The following is a 20219-nucleotide window of genomic DNA, read 5'->3' as shown; positions in this document are numbered from 1 at the left end:
TCTGTTCCTCTGTATCTTTTTTGTCTTTTATCTCCCCTCCCTCACCCAGTTGCTTTTAGATGACTCTCTTTATCCCTGGTCTTAAGCTATTTGATTCTGATGTATATTGGTGCAGTGTTCTTTATGTTTCTTATCTTGAGGTATGTTGATCTTCTGGGATCTGTGGGTTTATAATCTTAATAAAATTTGGAAAAATTTTGGTCATCATTCTTCAAGTATATTTTATTTGTCAGTCCCTCTTGGGCTCCTTATGTACACCAATTACACTTATGTTAGGCTACTTGACATTGTCCCACAGTTCACTCTCTGATTTGAATAGTTTCTCATGCTTATTGTATTTAAGTTTGCTGATATTTCCATCTGTCATGTTTATTATTAATCTCATTTAGTGTATTTTTCATCTCAGTCATTGCAGTTTTAATGTTTAGAATTTTGATTTGGGTCTTTAAAAAAAAAAAAACCACTTCAGTCCTTCATGTCTCCATTAACATGCTCCGTATTTATTCTGACTTTTTAAATAGGTAGAATATAGCTATGATAACTTTTAATGCCTTTGTTCATTAATTCTCTCACCTTTTCAATTTTTGAATTGGTTTTGATTGACTTTTCTCTTAGTTGTTGGTTGTTTTTTCTGTATCTTTACATACCTGGCAATTTTTCATTGGGTGTCAGACATTGTGGGTTTTACCTTGTTGCATACTGAGTATTTTGTATACATTGTATTCTTAAGCTTTATTCTAGGGAATGGTTAAGTTATGTGGAAACCGTTTAATTCCATTGGCTTGTATTTATAAGCTTTTTTGGGGGCAGAATCAATGTATAGTCTGGTGTTAATATTCCTCAGTATTTCCTAGGGCAAAACCCTTCTTAGTATTTTACTTGAGGATCTACAAATTAGGAGGTTTTCCATTCTGTCTTGTTGGAGCAAGCACTATTCCCTGTTCTGTGTAATCTTCAGGGATTTTTTTCCTCTCAGTTTTTTGTGTGTCTTTTTTCCTTGGCTCCTGTGGCTTCCTTCCATGCAAGGGCTGATCGGTAGTCACTAAAGACTACCGAACAGAGCAGGACCCTAAAGAGGTCATTATTACATTTATTGTGGGTAAATGGGGATTGACTAATGGGTTTTTGATGTTGGAAGCTTAGGGAATGGGTTAAGGTCTGATATAGAACTGTAGGAACTGGGCAAAAGTGTAAAGTTATGCTGTGTTAAGATGAAGAAACTGTTCAAATCAGTTTGGAGTTTTCTTTAGTGTAGAATTTTAATGTTTGAAAAAGAAAATACTTGAATTTAGGATTTGAAGAACTTTGTCTCAGATGTTAAATTATTTACCTTTTTCATTCTTAATTCCATGAAAACATATTCCAGTTTGCCTGTGTTCTTTTATGTTTTTGTGTGTCATCATCCATCGTAGATGATAAGATCAGAGTTATTAAGACAAATATCTTAGTAGTAGCCCATATCTCTGCATTGTTACAACATTTTATGTGATGGGTGTCAAGCAAGATTTGATATTATTGCAGTTAGATAAGTGATTATCAGTGGTGTTTTGTCGTGCCTCAAAGTTATCTTCCACCACTTCAAGAAATGATACAGTGTTCATGTAAAGGCAAAGATTTAACTCCTTATTTTAAAAAAAGAAACAATTTACGCAAAATAGCTGATGTTATTGAGTGTTTACTACATACCAAGCACTTTTCTTTACACTTCATGTGAAATAAGTCACTTAATCTTCACAACCCTTTGATATATGATTGTTACCATTTGCTGTTCAGAAAACTGAAGCAGAGAGGAAAGTAGTTTATTAAGGTCATACAGCAAATAGAACATTTGAAATATTCATGGTCTGAAGGTTGAGTCTGTGCTTTCCACCACTATGCTCAGTTTTGGGATGAAGAAACATGGGCAATTCATGCTTTATTATTAGCATGGTGTCATTTCTGAGAATTTGGGGAATCAGTGCATTTTTCAAGACATCCAGGTTAGGATAGTGGTGTGAATAGTGGTGAAGGACTTAAATTTTGAAATTCTTTAAAATTTACTTTGGTATTTTGTTCCTAAATCACTATATCAAATCGAAGAAATTGTCAACCCTCCCATAGCCTTAGCTTTTTCATCTGTACAAGTGTGGATAATAGTACTCCTTTCTGGTTATGCATTCTTTTCCCTGAGACATTATACTAAGCTATTTTAGTATTATTTTCAAGACAGGAAGACCCTGCGGTTTTTTTCCAGGAACCCATTTGCTTTAGCTGACTCACATATCAGACCTTGGACACTGTGTTGTTTTGATGACAGGTGTCCTTTGGGAAAATCTCTGCTTACATTGTCAGTGAAAAGGTTATGGTTTTCTTCTTCATCTCTGTGTTATGTATTTTGTTTCACAATGTCTGAAATGGTAGTTTTAAAAGTATTGGAAAATTGTAGCTCTGTAAATATCTGATATTTTCCAAAATGTATATTAACTTACCAGTCTAGTCAGGGTGAAACTAATTTACTCAGGCTTTAAAGTTCAACTGCAATAACAACTGAAATTATTTTTATTGTCTAGCACTTCTGTGTGCTAAGTATTAATTTTTAGTTTAATCTTCTTCATAACCATATGTGGTGGGTAATTTTATTTTCCTGCCTGTACAAAGGAGAAATGTGAGGCTAAAAAGAATACAAGTAGGGGAGTCAGATTTTGAGTATAGTCTCTCACACTCCACCATCTGAGTGCTTATTAACTTTGATGATAAATCACTTCTCCTTGGGTATTGAGATCTTAAAATTGTATATTTAAAAATAAAAGGGGAAACACCTATGTATCATTGTTATGTCATGGAAATCAGGACAAGAATTGTGTAGCTCAGGCCTCCGGAGGAACTGAAACTGGAAGTCACCAAGAATCTAGGCACTTCCTGGTACCATTTCTTTCTCTCTCTGTTCTCTTTCATTATTTTCTGTCTCTGTGTTTTGGCTTCCTCTGTACGTGGTCTTGACTGTTCATAAAATGGTACCTTCAATACCAGCTTCCTTATCACCTTGAACCATCACCAAGTGACCCAGCCTTTCTTTTATGGTCTGAATTGCATTTTCTTGTGAAATAGAATCCTCTCATCCTGGTCATGATCTGGATTGTTTTCTTCTGGGTCAAGTGTCCGTCCTTTAGTCACATAGCTGTGGCAATGGTGATAACATGAGCAGGGATGATTGAACACATTCAGAGATGTACACTAATGTTGATAGGGAGAGAGCCCTAAAATGTGCCTGTATCAGTTTCTATTAAACACTGTCATAAAAATAACACAAGTACAAAATACAAATATAAATGCAGATATAAAAAATGAAAGAAGAAATATATAGCATCACAAATATAAAATATAAATACAGAATACAAAATAATATATATGTTAGAGATACAAGGAATTGAAATCAGCTTGTCATCTAAAAGCTAACTTCCTGAAACTAGGTATATATATTTAAAAGAACCATCTGTGTGATTGTTTTTGAGAAGAATAGTCAGTAGTCATTTATTTGAGTACTTTTGTATTTGTATTGTCATTCAGCCTTTCCTATAGTAGGTATAACTAGGTACATATTTGGACATGTTTACCAAGGAACTCTACGTTATCTGTAGTACATTACTTGAGGATTTACCTCCTAGAATTTCACATTCTGTTTTCCAATTCACTGATTTCAACAAGAAGGATTTGTCATTTTCTCATGCATTTTCAATTACTGGTGACTTTTTAAAATTCCTATAGATAGCCTGCCTCATTTCTATAATTTGGAGTTTCCTGTGAAGTTTTAGAAAAGTCTGAACAGTCAGAATAGTCAGTAGGAAACACTGGAAAGAGGGTTAAATGGAAGCTGATGAGTTTTAGTGTATCTGGTTCAGTTAAAATTTTTCCAACCTAGTTTCTTTCTTTTCTTTTAAGATTTTATTTATTTGGCAGAAAGAGAGCACAAGCAGAGGGAGCAACAGGCACAGAGATAGGGAGAAGCAGACTCTCCACTGAGCAGGGAACCTGATGTGGGGCTGGATCCCAGGACCTGGGATCATACCCTGAGCCAAAGGCAGAGGCTTAACCAGCTGAGCCACCCAGGCGTTCCTTCTAACTTAGTTTCAGCATAGAGTAATTCTCGTGCTTTCTAGTCACATTTGTGATCAAAATGTTGAAGATGTATGAGATACAGAATATGCTTCAATGTGGTTTGTTATGAATTGTGTTATCTTGGGATCATGTTTTAAAACAGAAGCATATATTATTTTTAAAGGTAATTTCAGGGAAAATACAATTCTGTGCTTTTGTTTTGACCCAACCTTCTTGGGACCCAGGTAATTCTTTTATATTAAATGAGTTATAGGTAATCTTCCTGAGCTTTTTTCTTAATTGCCCTTTTTTGATATCTTAATTCTTTTATTTTGTTAAGCATATATTTGGGCAGATATCTACACGCTCATCCTAGACTTTCTAAAATAGCTCAGTAGCTAGAATGCCTCATCTAGCTATATATGGAAATTAACTTTATTTTCTGAAATACATTGATCCTAAAGTCACAAAACTCTACTTTTAGGTTCTTTGTGTTCATGTAATGAAGAGAATTTCCTAGGACTTTTTTTTCTTTTCTCATGTATCACAAATATGAAACAGTTGCCATTTGTTCCAACTGACTGGACCATTTCCAAGGCAGGCTTCCTCCCTGCTTTTTTCGTCATCCTGCTTTTCATTCTAGAATTTCTCTCTAGCTCTTGAATCTTTTCCAAGCTAAGGGGCAGTTTCTGAACATCTCAGTGACAGTGATTTTTCCAGGTACATCTACTGGATTCTGAAGATATCAGAAAGAACAAAGAGGAATGGACAGAAATAGGAAATCAGAAAAGTATGAAATAGAGAGGAGTTGGAGCAATGAAGCAGGCCACTTTAAAAATAACTATTAAGAAGGGTATTTAGAAAAAAAGAGTGAGGCACTATTTAGAATAGCAAAATAAAAAAAAATAGAATAGCAAAATATATGAACACTAGAATAGACCTTGTTAATTGCTTTTCAAAGTGTCTATGGTGAAGGATCAGAGTTTTCATTTCCAGTTCATTATAGATGGGGCCTACATATAGTAAGTACATTTATCACATGCTTGGGTCAGATTCTTTAAAAATCTCTAATTGCTATAAAGGTTTCTAAATGGCTTCTCTCCATTTCTATCCATATTGTAGACTGGTATCAGTTTGCTGACCAACACCAGTCTCGTGACCATGTATTGAGAAGTGTGTTAATCCTAAAACATCGTTTTTTCATTTTGTGGCTAAGGTTATTAAATCTCAGAAAAGTGAAGTGATTTCTCAATATTATACAGCTATTTTAAATTTTTTTTAGCAGAAAATGACAGCAAAATTTAGCCTTTGAAAATGATGTTCATTGTCAGTATATTAAAGTCAGAAAAACATGCCTCTGGTGTTCGGAACTGTAGGGAATATTCACTTTCTGAATTATGGATTTCTGAAATACTCTTGTGTGATCTTATATTTTTGAAATTAGAAAAAAATCAATAAAGATATTAAGTAAACTAATAGCAAAACAAAAATCAGAGATGAGATAGAAAAAGCATAATAATTTAAAAACCTATTTGTTTTATAGAATTAGAGTAATGAGTTTATATGGGGAAAGTGTCGAGATCAGCCTGAAAAGACTGTTGGGGATAGGATTGGAAAATGGTATATAAACCATAAAAGGAGTTTACTTCTCCTTCTTCCAAATAAAAAGCAAGCTACTTTTTATTTGTGAGACAGTGGGGAGCATCTGAAGGATTTTATATAATGAATACAGAGCAGGTTGGTTTTTAGGAAAGAAAATTTTAGTCCATTTTCTCTATTTTAAAGTAATAATAGTAGAGGATCTACTTGAGTTTCACAAAATACTTTAGTTCTGAACGCTGTAGTCAAAAGCCTCTCAACTGTAATAGCTTCTCAGGTAGAAGAACACAAATAATGAGGCAGTGATTGAGGTTAGTATTTATTGTATTTTTGAGACACCTCTGTCCCTAAGTGCAAGTATTATATATGTTATATATAATATGCTGTTAATCATAATATACTTAGCTCTGCTTTTGTTATTTTTTCAACCTTGGACAAATTATTTTACTTCTTTGGGTCTTTGTTTTCTCATCTATAAAATGGAGATAGATAATATAGACTTGTCATGAAGTTAAGAATGTATGTGTGTGTGTAGATATAGATATTGTAATGTAGGATAGAACCTGGTAAATAATGAGCATTAAATAGATACTTTTATTGTTGTTATGGTTAGTAGAAGATATTTTATTAAATAAATTTTATAAACATATAAGGATAATGTGAGTATGAAATCCCAAAAATGTACCAATAATTATCTGAAAATTACCATCCATTGGATTTCAAAATTTTGTTTCTGAGTTTACAGAGATTGTAAAATGGTGAATTTAAGTTTAGTTAACTTAGTGTTTTCTCTTTCATAGTTTATCAGAGAAGATATGAAATATAAAGATGCTACTAATAAACACAGCCATCTGCACAGAGAAGATAAGCATATAACTGTTGAGGATTTATGGAAACGATGGAAAACATCAGAAGGTAAGACTGTGAACCGAATCCTTCCCCTGCTCAAATCCTTCCCCTGCTCGTCTGCCCTGCTTAGCCACTGTTAACTCACTAATTGCATACGATTTTGTGAAAAAATCAGGATAACATTTTTGTTGAGGATATTTATATTTTAGTAAATAATTTTTTCACTTTTGATTTTGAAAAATGATTTTTATCTTTCTTAACAATTCGTTAAGGGTCAGCCTGTTTTCAGATAATTTGATACCTTATACTGTAAGAAGTAAGATCATGCATGTCTGATAGCTTGAGGTTGTGGAGCTTTGCTTCAGCTGTTAAGTAACATTATTATAAAGGATTTATCAAATAAACATGGATCCCAAAGTTGTTTTGTCAGTTATTGCGAATAGTCCTAAAATCTTCAGAAGGCAAAGAACTTTTAAGCTTTTCCTGAAATAAATTTATGAAGTCTTCTATTAGTTTCATGATAAAGCTCTATAATTTATATTTTACCACTTTTCTGCCCTCAGATCCTCAAGCTGTCTCACAGTAATTGCTTAAGGCAGGAAAAGTGTGTGACCTAAAATCTCAACTTAATCCCTAATACTAGAAAGCTCCCCCCCCCCCCAAAAAAAGGAAGTCTGTTAAGCTGCTTCTTAATTTTTTTTTTTTTTTTAATTTTTTTATTTATTTATGATAGTCACAGAGAGAGAGAGGCAGAGACACAGGCGGAGGGAGAAGCAGGCTCCATGCACCGGGAGCCTGATGTGGGATTCGATCCCGGGTCTCCAGGATCGCGCCCTGGGCCAAAGGCAGGCGCCAAACCGCTGCGCCACCCAGGGATCCCTGTTAAGCTGCTTCTTATTTTATTTTCGAGTAACAAAGTCAACCAAATGTCGTTTTCGTATTGTTTTTATGTCTCTATTCTTTTACCAAACATTTATGTTGTATATATTTTCCTCTGCAACTTTGAATAATGAAAGGAGAGGAAGATGGGACAGACTACCGCATAGGAGGATAAAGACATCATAAAGATTACTAGACTGGCTATGGTAAAATTTGGAAATGGGAAAATACAGAAAACTATCACATCAATGCTCAGTATTTTTATTAATGTACAAGAAAGTTTATAGCTTGCTTACATTTTTCTTCTTACTTTTTGACAGAGGCATCTGTTAAAATACACTGGAAAGAAGAAAAAAGGAAAAAAATACTGACTTAAATGAAAGATACATACACTTAAAAATCTGTCTCTCCATTTCCCTGCCCTATACCATTTTTAAGTAATAGAAATTTGGGTAGTACTAGGAATGAAAGAACATAAATTTCATTTGGGAGAAAGTGCTAGAATGGTGGAAAACTGAGAAAAACTTAATCCCCTTACAGGTATGCCTTGGAGATACTGCACATACCACCACAATAAATCAAATATCGCAGTGAAGCAGGTCAAAGAAGTTTTCTGGTTTCCCAGTGCATCTAAAAGTTCTCTTTATGTTATACTGTATTCTATGAAGTGTGTGATAGCATAATGTCTAAAAAAATGATGTGTCTACCTTAATTATAAAATACCTCATTGCTAAAAAATGCTAATCATCATCTGAGCTTTCAGCAAGTTGTAATTTTTCTGTGGGTGGAGGTCTTGCCTCTGTGTTGTGGCTGCTGGCTGATCAGGGTGCTGCTTGCTGAAGGTTGGGGTGGCTGTGGCAAGTTCTTAAAATAGGACAGTGAGGTTTGCCACATTGATTGACTCTTCCTTTTGTGAGCAATTTCTCTGTAGCCTGCAGTGCTTTTAGATAGCATTTTACACATTGGAGAACTTTTGTCATAATTGCAAACCCTGCCCCTGCTTTATCAACCAGGTGTATGTAATATTCTAAATACTTTGTTGTCATTTCAATAGTCCTCACCGTGTTTTTACCAAGAGTAGATTCCATCTCGGGAAACCACTTTTTCTGGTCATGTGTAAGAGGTAATTCCTCATCCTTTTCAAGTTTTATCGTGAAGCAGCAGCAATCCAGTCCCTTCTTCAGGCCCCACGTCTCATCCTCATTCTCTTGGCTGTTTCCACCACATCTGCAGCTACTTCTCCACTGAAGTCTTGAACCCCTCAATGTCATCCATGAGAGTTAGAATCACCTTCTTCCAAACTCCTGTTAATGTAGAACCTTCTTCCCATGAATCACAAATGTTCTTAATGGCATTTAGAGTGGTGAATCCTTTCCAGAAGGGTTTTAATTTGCTTCCCCAGATCCATCAGAGGCATCACTATCTCTGGCAGCTCTAGCCTTATAAAATGTATTTCTTAAACAATAAAACTTGAAAGCAGAAATTATTCCTTGATTCATGGGCTGTTGAATGGATGTTGTGTTAGTTAGCAGGCATGAAAACAACATTAATCTCATGGTTCAATCTCCGTCAGAGCTCTTGGGTGACCAGGTGCATCGTGAGTGAGTGGTAATATTTTGAAAGGAATCTTTTTTTTTTTTTTTTTTTTTCTGAGCAGCAGAACAGTGGGCTTAAAATATTCAGTGAACTATGTTGTAAACAGATGTGTTGTCATCAAGGGTTTGTTGTTCCATTTATAGATCCCAGGCTGGGTACATTTAGCATAATTCTTCAGGGCCCGGGGATTTTCATAATGGTAAATGAGCATTGCCTTTAGTTTAAATTCACCAGTTTCATTAGCCCCTAACAAAAGAATCAGCCTGTTCTTTGAAGCTTTGAAGCCAGGCATTGATTTCTCTTCTCTAGCTGCAAAAGTCCCAGATGGCATCTTCCAATATAAGGCTGTTTCGTCTGCACTGAATATCTGTTGTTTAGTGGAGCCACTTTTATTACTTATTTTCTGGATAACTTGCTGCGGCTTCTGTATTAGCACTTGCTGCTCTACCTTGTGCTTTTATGTTACGGAGATGATTTCTTTTCTTAAACCGCATGACCTAACCTCTGTTAGCTTCAGGTTTTCCTTCTGGGGCTTCCTTACCTCTTAGTCTTCATAGCATTGAAGAGAGTTAAGGTCTTGTTGCAAGTTAGGCTTTGGCTTAAGGGAACATCGTGGTTGGTTTGATTTCCACCCGGACCACTAAAACTTACCCCATATCAGTAATAAGACTGTTTCTTTTTCTTATCATTTGTGTGTTCACTGGAGTAGCATTTTTAATTTTTTTCAAGAGCTTTGCTTTCCATTGACCACTTGGCCGACTGGCGCAAGAGGCCTAGCTTTCAGCCTGTCTCGGCTTTTGACATGCCTTCTTCTCTAGGCTTGATCATTTTTAGCTTTCGATTTCAAGTGAGAGCCTTATCATTCTTCCTTTCACTTGAACACTCAGAGGCTATATTGTAGGGTCATTAATTGACCTAATATCAGTATTGTTGCATCTTGGGAATAGGCCCCAGGAGAGGGAGAGTGGGGGGAGTAGCCAGTTGATGGAGCAGTCAGAACACACACAACAATTATTAATTAAGTTTGTCATTGTAAAAAGATTAGCAATTGCCAGGGGTTAGGGTGGATGGAGGGGTGAAAAGGCAGAGCACAGAGGATTTTTAGGGCAGTGAAACTATTCTGTATGAAACTCTTATGGTAGATCCATGTCATTACCTGTTTGTCCAAACCATAGAACGTATAGCACAGAGTGAACCCAGGCATAAGCTGTGCATATTGGATGGTGATGTGTGAGCATAGGTTCATCAGCTGTAAGAAATGTACCACTCTGGTGCAGGATGTTGATAATTAAGGAGGTCATCTAGGTGTGGGGTAGGGGGCATATGGGAAATCTCCCTACTTTCCATTCGGTTTTGCTGTGAACTAAAACTGCTCTCAAAAACAAAATTGAGTAGAAAATATTTTAAAATCACAGAGTAAAAATAAAGAAAATCAAGTTTGTCATCCTCCATGGGTGCTGTTTGGCACCCCAGAATAGTGACTGTAATAACAGAGAGATCGCTAATCACCATAACAAATATAATAATCATGAGAAAGTTTGAAACATTTTGAGAAGTAGGAAAATGTGGCACAGAGACATCAAGTGAACAAATGCTATTGGACACATGGTGCTGTTGACTTTCTTGTGCAGGGTTGCCACAGACCTTCAGTGTGTAGAAGGCAGCGTCTGCGCCGTATTAGTGAAGTGCAGTAAATAGAAGTGAGCTCAAACAAGCTATGGCTGCGTATGAAATTTCTCTGCAGTGTGGAGGCATTGCTAAAGCCATTAGAGAGCCGTTACAGTGTCTGTTGCTACTAGTACATTTTAGATTTTGGATATGTGATAATTTGAGTGGAACCCACTTAACTGTGTTTGAATGAAGGAAAAAAGACCTGATCACTTGTTATCTGCCACCTGTTGTGCTTCCACCCTGGTTCAGCTCCCATCTCTTGCCTGGGTAATTGTAGTAGCTGCCTCATGGTCTCCCTGTGTATGTTTGTGCTCTGCTGCATTCGGGACTTCACTTAGCAGAGTAATCTGTTTAAAATACAAATCAGATTTTCTCCCTGCCCTGTGGTGGCTCAGAGTAAAAGCTAAAATCTTTATAGAGATCTCTAAGCCTCTACATGATCTGCTCTCCCCTACTGCCTCTTCTCTTCTCTGTTGGGTGCTGCCAGTCTCTGTCACTCATGGTGCTCTATCCTAGCTGGACTCCTTGCTGTGCCACAACTGCAGGACCACAGATGTTCCCATGGAACATCATGGCCTCTGTGAGGCCCACCCTCACTATTCTATTTAAGACCACAGATCACACTCCTGTCTCCCCACTTGTACCCTTATATTTTGGCAGTCCTCTCTCACTTACTCAGCTTCACATTTTCTTTTTCCCATATCATGTGTCATCTTCTAAGATATCATGTAATTGACTTATTTGTAATGTTGGTCTCCTTTCTTACTCCTACCTCTGAGAAAGGCAGCCTCGGAGAGCAGGGGTTCTTTGTTCATTTCATTAACGTATCCAAACTCATTGGGGACTCAGTTTTGGTTTCTGACCCTAGGGATTTTGGTGAGATCTTTTGTGATCTGTGAGCATGTTTTGTGTTGTTTTGCTTTGGCTTAAAGCCTTTCCAAGTTAGGGTAGCCTCTTAAATTTCTTTTTCCCTGGGCTTTCACCTTAATTTCCACCCCCTAAGATTTTGCCATCATGATGGTGAGATTTCCCCAAGTCACCAGAGTTGGCCTAAATTACATACTGTAGGCTTTTTTTTCTCCAAACCCTAGTCTCTCACATCACCTCCTAGGGGAGTAGCACGTGGGAGGAGTAGCTTTAGGGTTCCTACTAACACAGCTGCATGGGAGGAGAGAGAAACGAGTAAAACCTCTCCTAGCTGGTTTAGAGTGACCTAATTGATTTTCTCAGTCCATGTGAGACATTTATTATTTATAAACGGTCATGTAAAGACAAGGTATTGTTGCTAGATCAGTGGTTTTTAAATCATAGCCTGACAAGCCCCAGGTACCCTGGAGGTATCTCAGGGACAGGGCATGCTGAATATGCAGGAATCTGCTTTTATCTGGTGTATTCTGTTTCTGTTTAAGATTTTTGTTAGGAAACAAAAAGCGATTCCTCTGAAAAGGTTTGGAAACTGCTGGTATAGAGATTAGAATGTATCTCTAACAATAATATGTAATTCAAGGTTGTTTAGTTGAATGTCCTACAAACTCACACACTGGTATGCATGCACGCCTGCATACACTTACAAACATGCAGAATTACACTGTGCCCATTGTCACTGTGTCTCCAGTGCCTAGCGCAGCGCCTTATTTACTTTGATATTCCGTAAATATTGTTGAATGAATGAATGTATCATACTTGGTAGGCATTGGCTACTCAGTAATTGAGTTCATGGAATACTTTTCAGTTCATCTCATCTAATACAATGAGATATATGCATTCTTGAAAAAGCAATGTTTTGTAAAATTACAGAATTTATGGGAAAAATGGGATTGAAGCAGGCTACTCAAAACCTATGCAGCTTTGTAACCAATGCACTAATAGTACTAATAAAAATACTAGCACAAGTTCGGAAGATGTGTTAAATTCCTAGTAAGTTAATACAGTAGTGGGTATGGGCCTTTACCTTAAACAAGTAGGTCAAGATACCTTCATGGAAGGAGAGGTTATATAGGGTTGAGGTTGCTAAATTATGCAGACAAAGGCGTAGCACACAAATTTGAGAACTGAGCCACAAGCTTTGCCAAGACAGACAGTGGCCAAGTTGGGCTGAGAGGAAGGAGCGTGAGCAGACAGCATGTTCATAGTCTGCTGTTTTGGATGTTTTTTGCAGCCATTTGCTGTTACTTGGTGGTATAAAATGATGACATGTGGGGAAAAATCACACTTGAAATGACAGACTTTTAGATTTTATTGTTATGATCCTTGTTTACCAGTTGCACATAAGGTAATTCATGACACAGAAGCACCTATAGCAGAACAGGTTGTATCTATGTTGCAGTGTATAGGCTATTGGATGGTGGGTATTCATGATGAATTAAATGTATCTGTAGGCTCTAAGGAGTAAATAGCTGAGTAGGAAAGACTAAAATACTTGGAATAAATGTGAAGTGTACAATAATAGGAGTAAGTGTAGGATATGGAGGAAGCTCACTGGAAGGGGTAGTTAACACTCTGGTAGGATTATACACAGACCGTGGTGTTTGTGATAGGCTGTGAGGGTTGACCAGGAGTTCTGGAAGGGGATGAGGAGAGGGACCATAAATGGTGGCCCCTCATGGCTCCTTCAGGTACCTGAATTTGCTGGAAGTGGAAGTGGCGTGCTATAGGAAGTGTGTGTAGGCTTTCAAGCTGTATGAATTTAAATCCCAGTCCTTGGGCAGTCCTGGTGGCCCAGCGGTTAAATGCCGCCTTTCAGCCCGGGGTGTGATCCTGGAGACCCGGGATCGAGTCCCATGTTGGGCTCCCTGCACGGAGCCTGTTTCTCCCTCTGCCTGTGTCTCTGCCTCCCTCCCTCCCTCTCTCTCTCTCTTTCTCTCTCTCTCTCTCTTTCTGTGTCTCTCATGATTAAATAAATAGTCTTTTTAAAAAAATAAATAAATCCCAGTCCTATTTATGAGCATTAAGACATTGGGCACATTTTAAAATTCCCTTATAAAATGCAGTTTTTATGTGACATAAATAAGTAATGTAGTAAAAGTGCTTGGCACAATTCCTGGCATCATCTGGTGGGCACTTGGTAAACGTTGACTTGTCCTTGTAATAATGCTGAGTAAACTACAGAGCTTTGCTGTACTGAAGGTTTTTGATTCAGTCTCAATTTTTATAAATAAAATGAGCAGATATACCAGGCTAAATACTTACCATTGTAGTATCGGGATTCTCTGAAGGATGAAATGGACCTAAGATTTTTTTTATGGAGTTGTCAACTGGGGAAAAGTAAAATTGTGTTATACAGAAATTGATCCTGATCTCACTTAGAAGCATTACAGTGTCACCTGAAATGTACTATTTTTGTTTGTGTGGAGAATACTTGGTCAGTTTGCATGTGGCAGCAGTCCAATGCAAATGAAAGCCATTTCATAAACTAGTGCTGGATTTCAGATAGATTTTAATAAACTGGATAAATTGTTAGAGTTACTGAATGCAGTTAACGAGTAGCCTAATGAAGGAAAATGTAGGTAGAAAATTATTGGTTATGTATAAGTTTTAAGCACCATAATAGATTTTAAAAAAAACTAAGTAATGTACTGTTTTTAAAAATGGTAGCTCATTGGGTTAAATAGTTATTATAACATGACAACCATGAGGTAATTTTTCCATCCACTTCAGCACAGGTCTTACCTTACCTAAGGTCACTGTGTAATTTTGGGCTTTACAAATTGAATAGACATTTGGAAATTTTGCAGAAGGTTTAATTTAATTTAATTTTTTTGGGGGGTGATTAGAAATTTAAAGGAACTGAAACTGTCTGAGAGAAGTATAGGCATTTAAATAGTTGTTTTCAAGTATATGTAAATTCTAGCTAGAGAGAAATGACCAAAAGTATTTTCTTTCTGTTTAGGAAAGCAAGCAAAAATGTAAATTGACATAAAAGGATTTATAAAGGAAAAAGATTCCTTACCTTGAATGTTAAAGTTCTAAAAGGAAGGAAGGAGGATTATAAATATTTCCTTTATTTAGATCCTTGGTATTTATTAGATTATTGATATTTATTCATAAGGATATTCTTCTGGGTGTGGAAGTGTAACTGCGTCTCTACATGCTGTATATTGTTTAGCATTATCAGAGAGTAGCTAAAGATGTAGGCCTTGCACATAAGGTGGCTTAGCTTTGTGGTATCTACTTACATAATATTTATATTTATAGTATAATAGGAATCCCATAGGAATCACTGTGATCGAGCACAAAATATAAGATGAGGCCTTTCTCTTCAAGGGGTTGTTGGTATTGTTACATGTACACACGTTAAATAACAACTGAAGAAGGTGTGATTAAATACTAGGAAAGGGCTACTATTATAAGAGTTTAAGGAAATGTACAGATTTATTATGAAGAAGTCCTCATAGGGAGATGATTCTTCATCAGGATTTTGAAAGATATAAAGTGTTCTTAGAAATGATAAAGATAGCAATATACAAGTTAGCACATTAAAATGGGTAAATGAGGGATCCCTGGGTGGCTCAGCGGTTCAGTGCCTGCCTTTGGCTCAGGGCGCGATCCTGGGGTCCTGGGATGAAGTCCCACTTCCGGCTCCCGGCATAAAGCCTGCTTCTCCCTCCTCCTGTGTCTCTGCCTCTCCCTCTCCCTTCCCTCCCGTCTCAAATAAATAAATAAATAAATAAATCTTTAAAAAATTAAATAAAATGAATAAATGAATACATGTAATTCTAGGCTTAAATTCTGAATCCCTTAAGCACAGTTTATAAATCAGAAATACAATATTTTTTTGATCTATGTAAGATAAGACTATTACTGTTTTAATATTTGTCTTTTGCTATTACATGTAATGCTTAACCTTTCTATGTCTTAGTTTTGTCATCTGCTAAATGAGGGTAAAAATTGTGTACTGCATCAGATTGTTGAAGATGAAATGAATTTGTATATCTAAAGTGCTTAGAACAGCACCTGGCACATAACAAGTGCTTATTGACCATTCATTGTTACCGTTTTTGTAAGATGGATGTGAATGTGGCACATGTGGGGATTTGGAGACTGATACAGTTGGAAGAGGTGTCTGAATTGGGGAATCATAGAAAATAGGGTCAATCAGAGGGAGACCAGCTTGGTGAGCCTTGAAGTTTAAACCTGATGAGCTGCTCTAGGAGTGTTAAGTAAGATCCCACTCATGAACCAGTGCTTAACCATTTGGTGGTTGTGCCTATAGCAGTGTATTAAGGAAGCTTGATCTGTGTCTGATCTCAGTAATAAAGAAGGATATTATCATAAAAATTAGTAGTTACCAATATTCACTAAGTCTGTGGGAGGTGGTAGCGTATTTTAGCATTTTTACCATCATCACATTAAATATTAGGAGCTGTTACAGCTTCTTGTTTTGGAAAGCCTTATAATATAGAACAGTTAAGGAAGATGAATTCACTTAGGAAGACCAGCTTTAAGTTTAATATAATGTGTAATTCTGAGAAATACTTTATTTTTTATTTTATTTTATTTTATTTTATTTTTTTTAAATTTTTTATTTATTTATGATAGTCACAGAGAGAGAGAGAGAGGCAGAGACACAGGCGGAGGGAGAAGCAGGCTCCATGCACCGGGAGCCTGATGTGGGATTCGATCCCGGGTCTCCAGGATCGCACCCTGGGCCAAAGGCAGGCGCCAAACCGCTGTGCCACCCAGGGATCCCTGAGAAATATTTTAAAGGAAGACTTGAATCAACTTTTTTCAGAATGAATCCCATTTTCTTTTTCTTCCTTGTGAATTTAGACTCATTGGGCTTGGGGAGAATCATTTAACTGATTCATATAGGGCACATATTTTAGTAAATATTTATTATGACCAAAACATCATTGTAGTTACAGAAGATACACAGATGAAGAATAGGTTTTCTGTCTTCCACCTGTCTATAGTCTATTATCGGAGAAAGATCTATTAGCATGTAATTAAAGAATGTGACATGGTCGAGTATGTAATAGGCACTGTGGGGTAAGAGGATAAGACGTATGTTGGTCTCCCTGCAGAGGGCAGGTGAGGCCAGAGGACTTAGTTACATGAAGGGACATTTATTTACCTTTCATCTCTTGCCACTCCTTCACCGGGAGGCAATCTGCTGGAGTAATTGCTTTCAAGATATTTGTAGTCAATATAGCACATTTTAAAAACACAGGCTCTTGATATGCTTCAAATGCTTGTGCTATTTTATTAACTCAGATTTTTAACACTTTTCAACTTTTAGATGATACTTTTGGTTCCAGGAGAAGCTGTTGTTAGCTATCTAGAAAGGTACTAGGTTTTCATTGTCTTCAAGAAAGCAGTTTATAACAAGGGAATGCCTGTTCTTCAGTGGAGTCCAGTTTCAGAATGACAAATGTCATCATTTGTACTACTAACAAAAGTCTTTTGTACTCATAGTGTGTTGTATGTGGAGACTAGGTGACACAAACATATTGCCATTTACTCTATCAACCAACTTTTAAGTGTGCTTATTAACATGGGTTAGAGGAGTAGCATGAATATTACTTGATCAGTTTGCAGAATACTGTTCTGTGTTAATAGAATTGATTTTTGTACTTTGCATAAGGTGTCCTTTTTAAAATAATCAAATAGCCTTCTTTTATAAAATTATCTACAGGAGTTCAGAGCACTCGTAGTAAGTTTCTGATCTTATTTCATCAGTATCTTATGTTAGCATTTCAGTCTCCCTGTTTCCTTCATTTCATATCTAATTATTGGGGCTGTTTCAATGTTTATTATTTTCATTTTCTTTTTTCCTGCTTCTCTTCCTCTTTTACTTCAAGATAGGTATTTAGGATCATTGTATATGCTGATTTGCTAGGATTAATTATGCCTTTTTAACCTCCAGAAGATACTTCACTTTGAGACAGCTGTGTCTTTTATACTTCTGTTGATTTTATTCTGAAGTAGAGACCACCTCTTAGAATAGGATGCAGAGACCAATTGCCTGTCACATCTCTCTGTACTTTGGGTTCTAGAAATTTGGCAATTTCTATTCTTTGGGAACTCATGAAATAGATATGTTTGATCCTAATTTTTTCTCAGATAACAAATTTTCCAGTATGTAATTCATCATATGAAATTTAAGGAAGTGCTATTCTAAAATTGTTTGTAAATTTGCCTTATTATGGTTTTTTATGCACGTGAATTATTCTACATTTCTCCTCTGCTATGTTCACAGACTCAAGGGATACCTCAAGTTTGGAGTACAGTAACAGAACCTTCTGCAGAAGGTAAAAATGAGGGCTGTCCACTTTTCACTGTGATGGACTATTTAGAAAACAGTAGCCTTTCTTAAACATCTCACTGTTTTTTTCTTCCTTTTTCCCAACAGTTGGGAATCAATTTTGTATAGATTTGTGTTAAATTTTGCTTTACCATTCCTTGGTTTGGGAAGTGGATGGGTAGGATGGACTCTGGTTACAGCTTTGTATGTTAAGATGTATATTATTGCAGGAGAGTAACTGTATTAAATTCTACTTTAGGTGGAACAAAATTTATTCTGGTTCTTTTGGATAAGGGACTTGTTTGTTGATAGTAGTATTCTCCTCTTCAGAGATGGTCAATTGTACAAAAATCTTTTCCTTTCTTTTCTTTTCTTTATTTTTTTCTTTTCTTTTCAAACAAGTCTTTGTTTACTTGGGTCTTCTTTGCTATTCTACTGAATATTAGCAATTTAGAAGCAGTTATAGAAATAATGCAAATTACAAATACAATGAAAATAAAATTTTCAAAGATATTAAATAACCATTTCAATTGAAATATGAACATGACTTATTTCTGAGAACTAAGCTAAACATTTTTTTTTTGAAAGCTAAACATTTTTTATAATTCTGGATCACATATGTATGTATATTATATTACATATATAAATATATGGCTCAGAGAGAATGAATGATAAAAAATAGGGTAAATCAAATAGTATGTGTGTCATACTTAAATACTTCTCACTATGTGGATGGTTACTCTATCTAAATAGAGTATGAGTACAAATAAAGCTTATTTTCTGATTGTCTTATCTGGTTAAGATGCTCTTCAGTAAGAGAGCCTTCATGAGCATTCTTCTGCCATCTGACCAGTCTTGTTTCTGTTTCTGTTAGTGTGAATTCTTCCAGGATGTTGAAAATGGTGGACCATTTGATACTTTTGCTTTAGAGTACTTAAAATCAACTGCTTACTTAAGTCATTAGTTTAAAATTAAGAGTCTAAATCAATCTGACAAAATGAAATAATAAATGTCAGTCCCATTGAAGTAAATTAAGTTTTTGCTTCTATCATCAATTCTTTTCCTTACCATGTAATCAGGTAAAAACAAAGTATAAAACAAGTGTATATCAGTAGGAGCTTATGCTTGCTTAAGGGTTGTGTTCTTAAAATTAAGAACAGAGAGTTGGTCATTCACTCTCATAAAGGTGTAATAGTTAAAGTCATATGACTTGAGAGCTCAGTAAGAGAAGGGAAAGAGAACAGTTCCTTGGGAGTACTACTAATAAGGCAAAAGCAGAAGATTAGCTAATGAAATAAGTAATGGCCATCAGAAACCTGGTAGATGAATCAGGAAGGAACAATGTCTTGAAAGTCTAGAAAGGAAAGTTTTCAGTTTTCTATAATTGAGGACATAGTCTATTGCAAAGTATTTGTTGAAAGCCCTCACAAAGAATGTTTTTCTTTTTTTTTTTTTTTTAAGGTCTCTGTAATAGGAACAGATGTACTCTTGAGGAGATAATTTATGCTTATTTTGTGAACCTTGTGACTGATTTCGTTTTGTCCTTTGCTTTTTGTAGCTGTTTTTAGGGGTCTCATTTATATTTTGTGTACACTCTTAATTTTATTTCCCTGTTCCATTGCCATCTTTTATGTTATTCTTTTTACATTACGTGAATCTTTGTAAATCATTTCTTCTCCCTCCCTTCCTTCCTTAGTAGGGAGTAGAGAGAGATGAAAAATGGCTAATAGTTCTGACATAGAGAAATATGATGTATTGGGAAAAACCCGTTAGAGTTGGTGAGAAGAAAATCATTAACCTTCAAGAACCAATTTAAACATTGACATGGGGAATTGAATCCCATACACGCACAAAATAAGTGTTAAAAAAGATTTAAGTGGAAGTCACCTGAATGTGCATCAGTGGGTAAATGGACAAAGTAAATGGGACATATATATTCAGTGGAATATTATTCAGCCTTAAAAAGAAGGAAATTCTTTTTAAAGATTTATTCATGAGACACACACACACACACACAAACACACACACGCACACAGAGGCACAGACACAGGCAGAGGGAGAAGCAGGCTTCATGCAGGGAGCCCGACGTGGGACTTGATCCCAGGTCTCCAGGATCACACTCTGAGCTGAAGGCGGCGCTAAACCATTGAGTCACTGGGGCTGCCCAGGAAATTCTGATACATGTTACAACGTGAATGAAACTTGAGGACATTGTGATGAGTGAAATAAGCCAGTCACAAAAGGACGTATCCTATATGATTCCATTTATGAGTTGCCTAGAGTGGTCAGGGTTATAGGACATAACCTA

At 36.3% G+C, this 20219-nt stretch overlaps 1 protein-coding gene across 8 annotated transcripts in view; it reads left to right on the top strand.

Moving 5' to 3' along the window:
* Positions 1-20219, top strand: part of STIM2 (stromal interaction molecule 2) — a 144050-nt gene that overhangs the window by 76488 nt on the left and 47343 nt on the right. For all 8 annotated transcript variants that reach the window (XM_072737936.1, XM_072737934.1, XM_072737935.1 and 5 more), the window contains exon 3: positions 6474-6588. In XM_072737936.1, coding sequence (XP_072594037.1) covers positions 6474-6588 — 115 coding nt within the window. The remainder of the gene's footprint in view (positions 1-6473; positions 6589-20219) is intronic.

This window comes from Vulpes vulpes, chromosome 14 (assembly GCF_048418805.1).
Source record: "Vulpes vulpes isolate BD-2025 chromosome 14, VulVul3, whole genome shotgun sequence".
Classification (NCBI taxonomy): Eukaryota; Metazoa; Chordata; class Mammalia; order Carnivora; family Canidae; genus Vulpes; species Vulpes vulpes.
The sequence above is the reverse complement of the archived record's forward strand: the minus strand, read 5'-3'. Positions and strand labels throughout refer to the sequence as shown.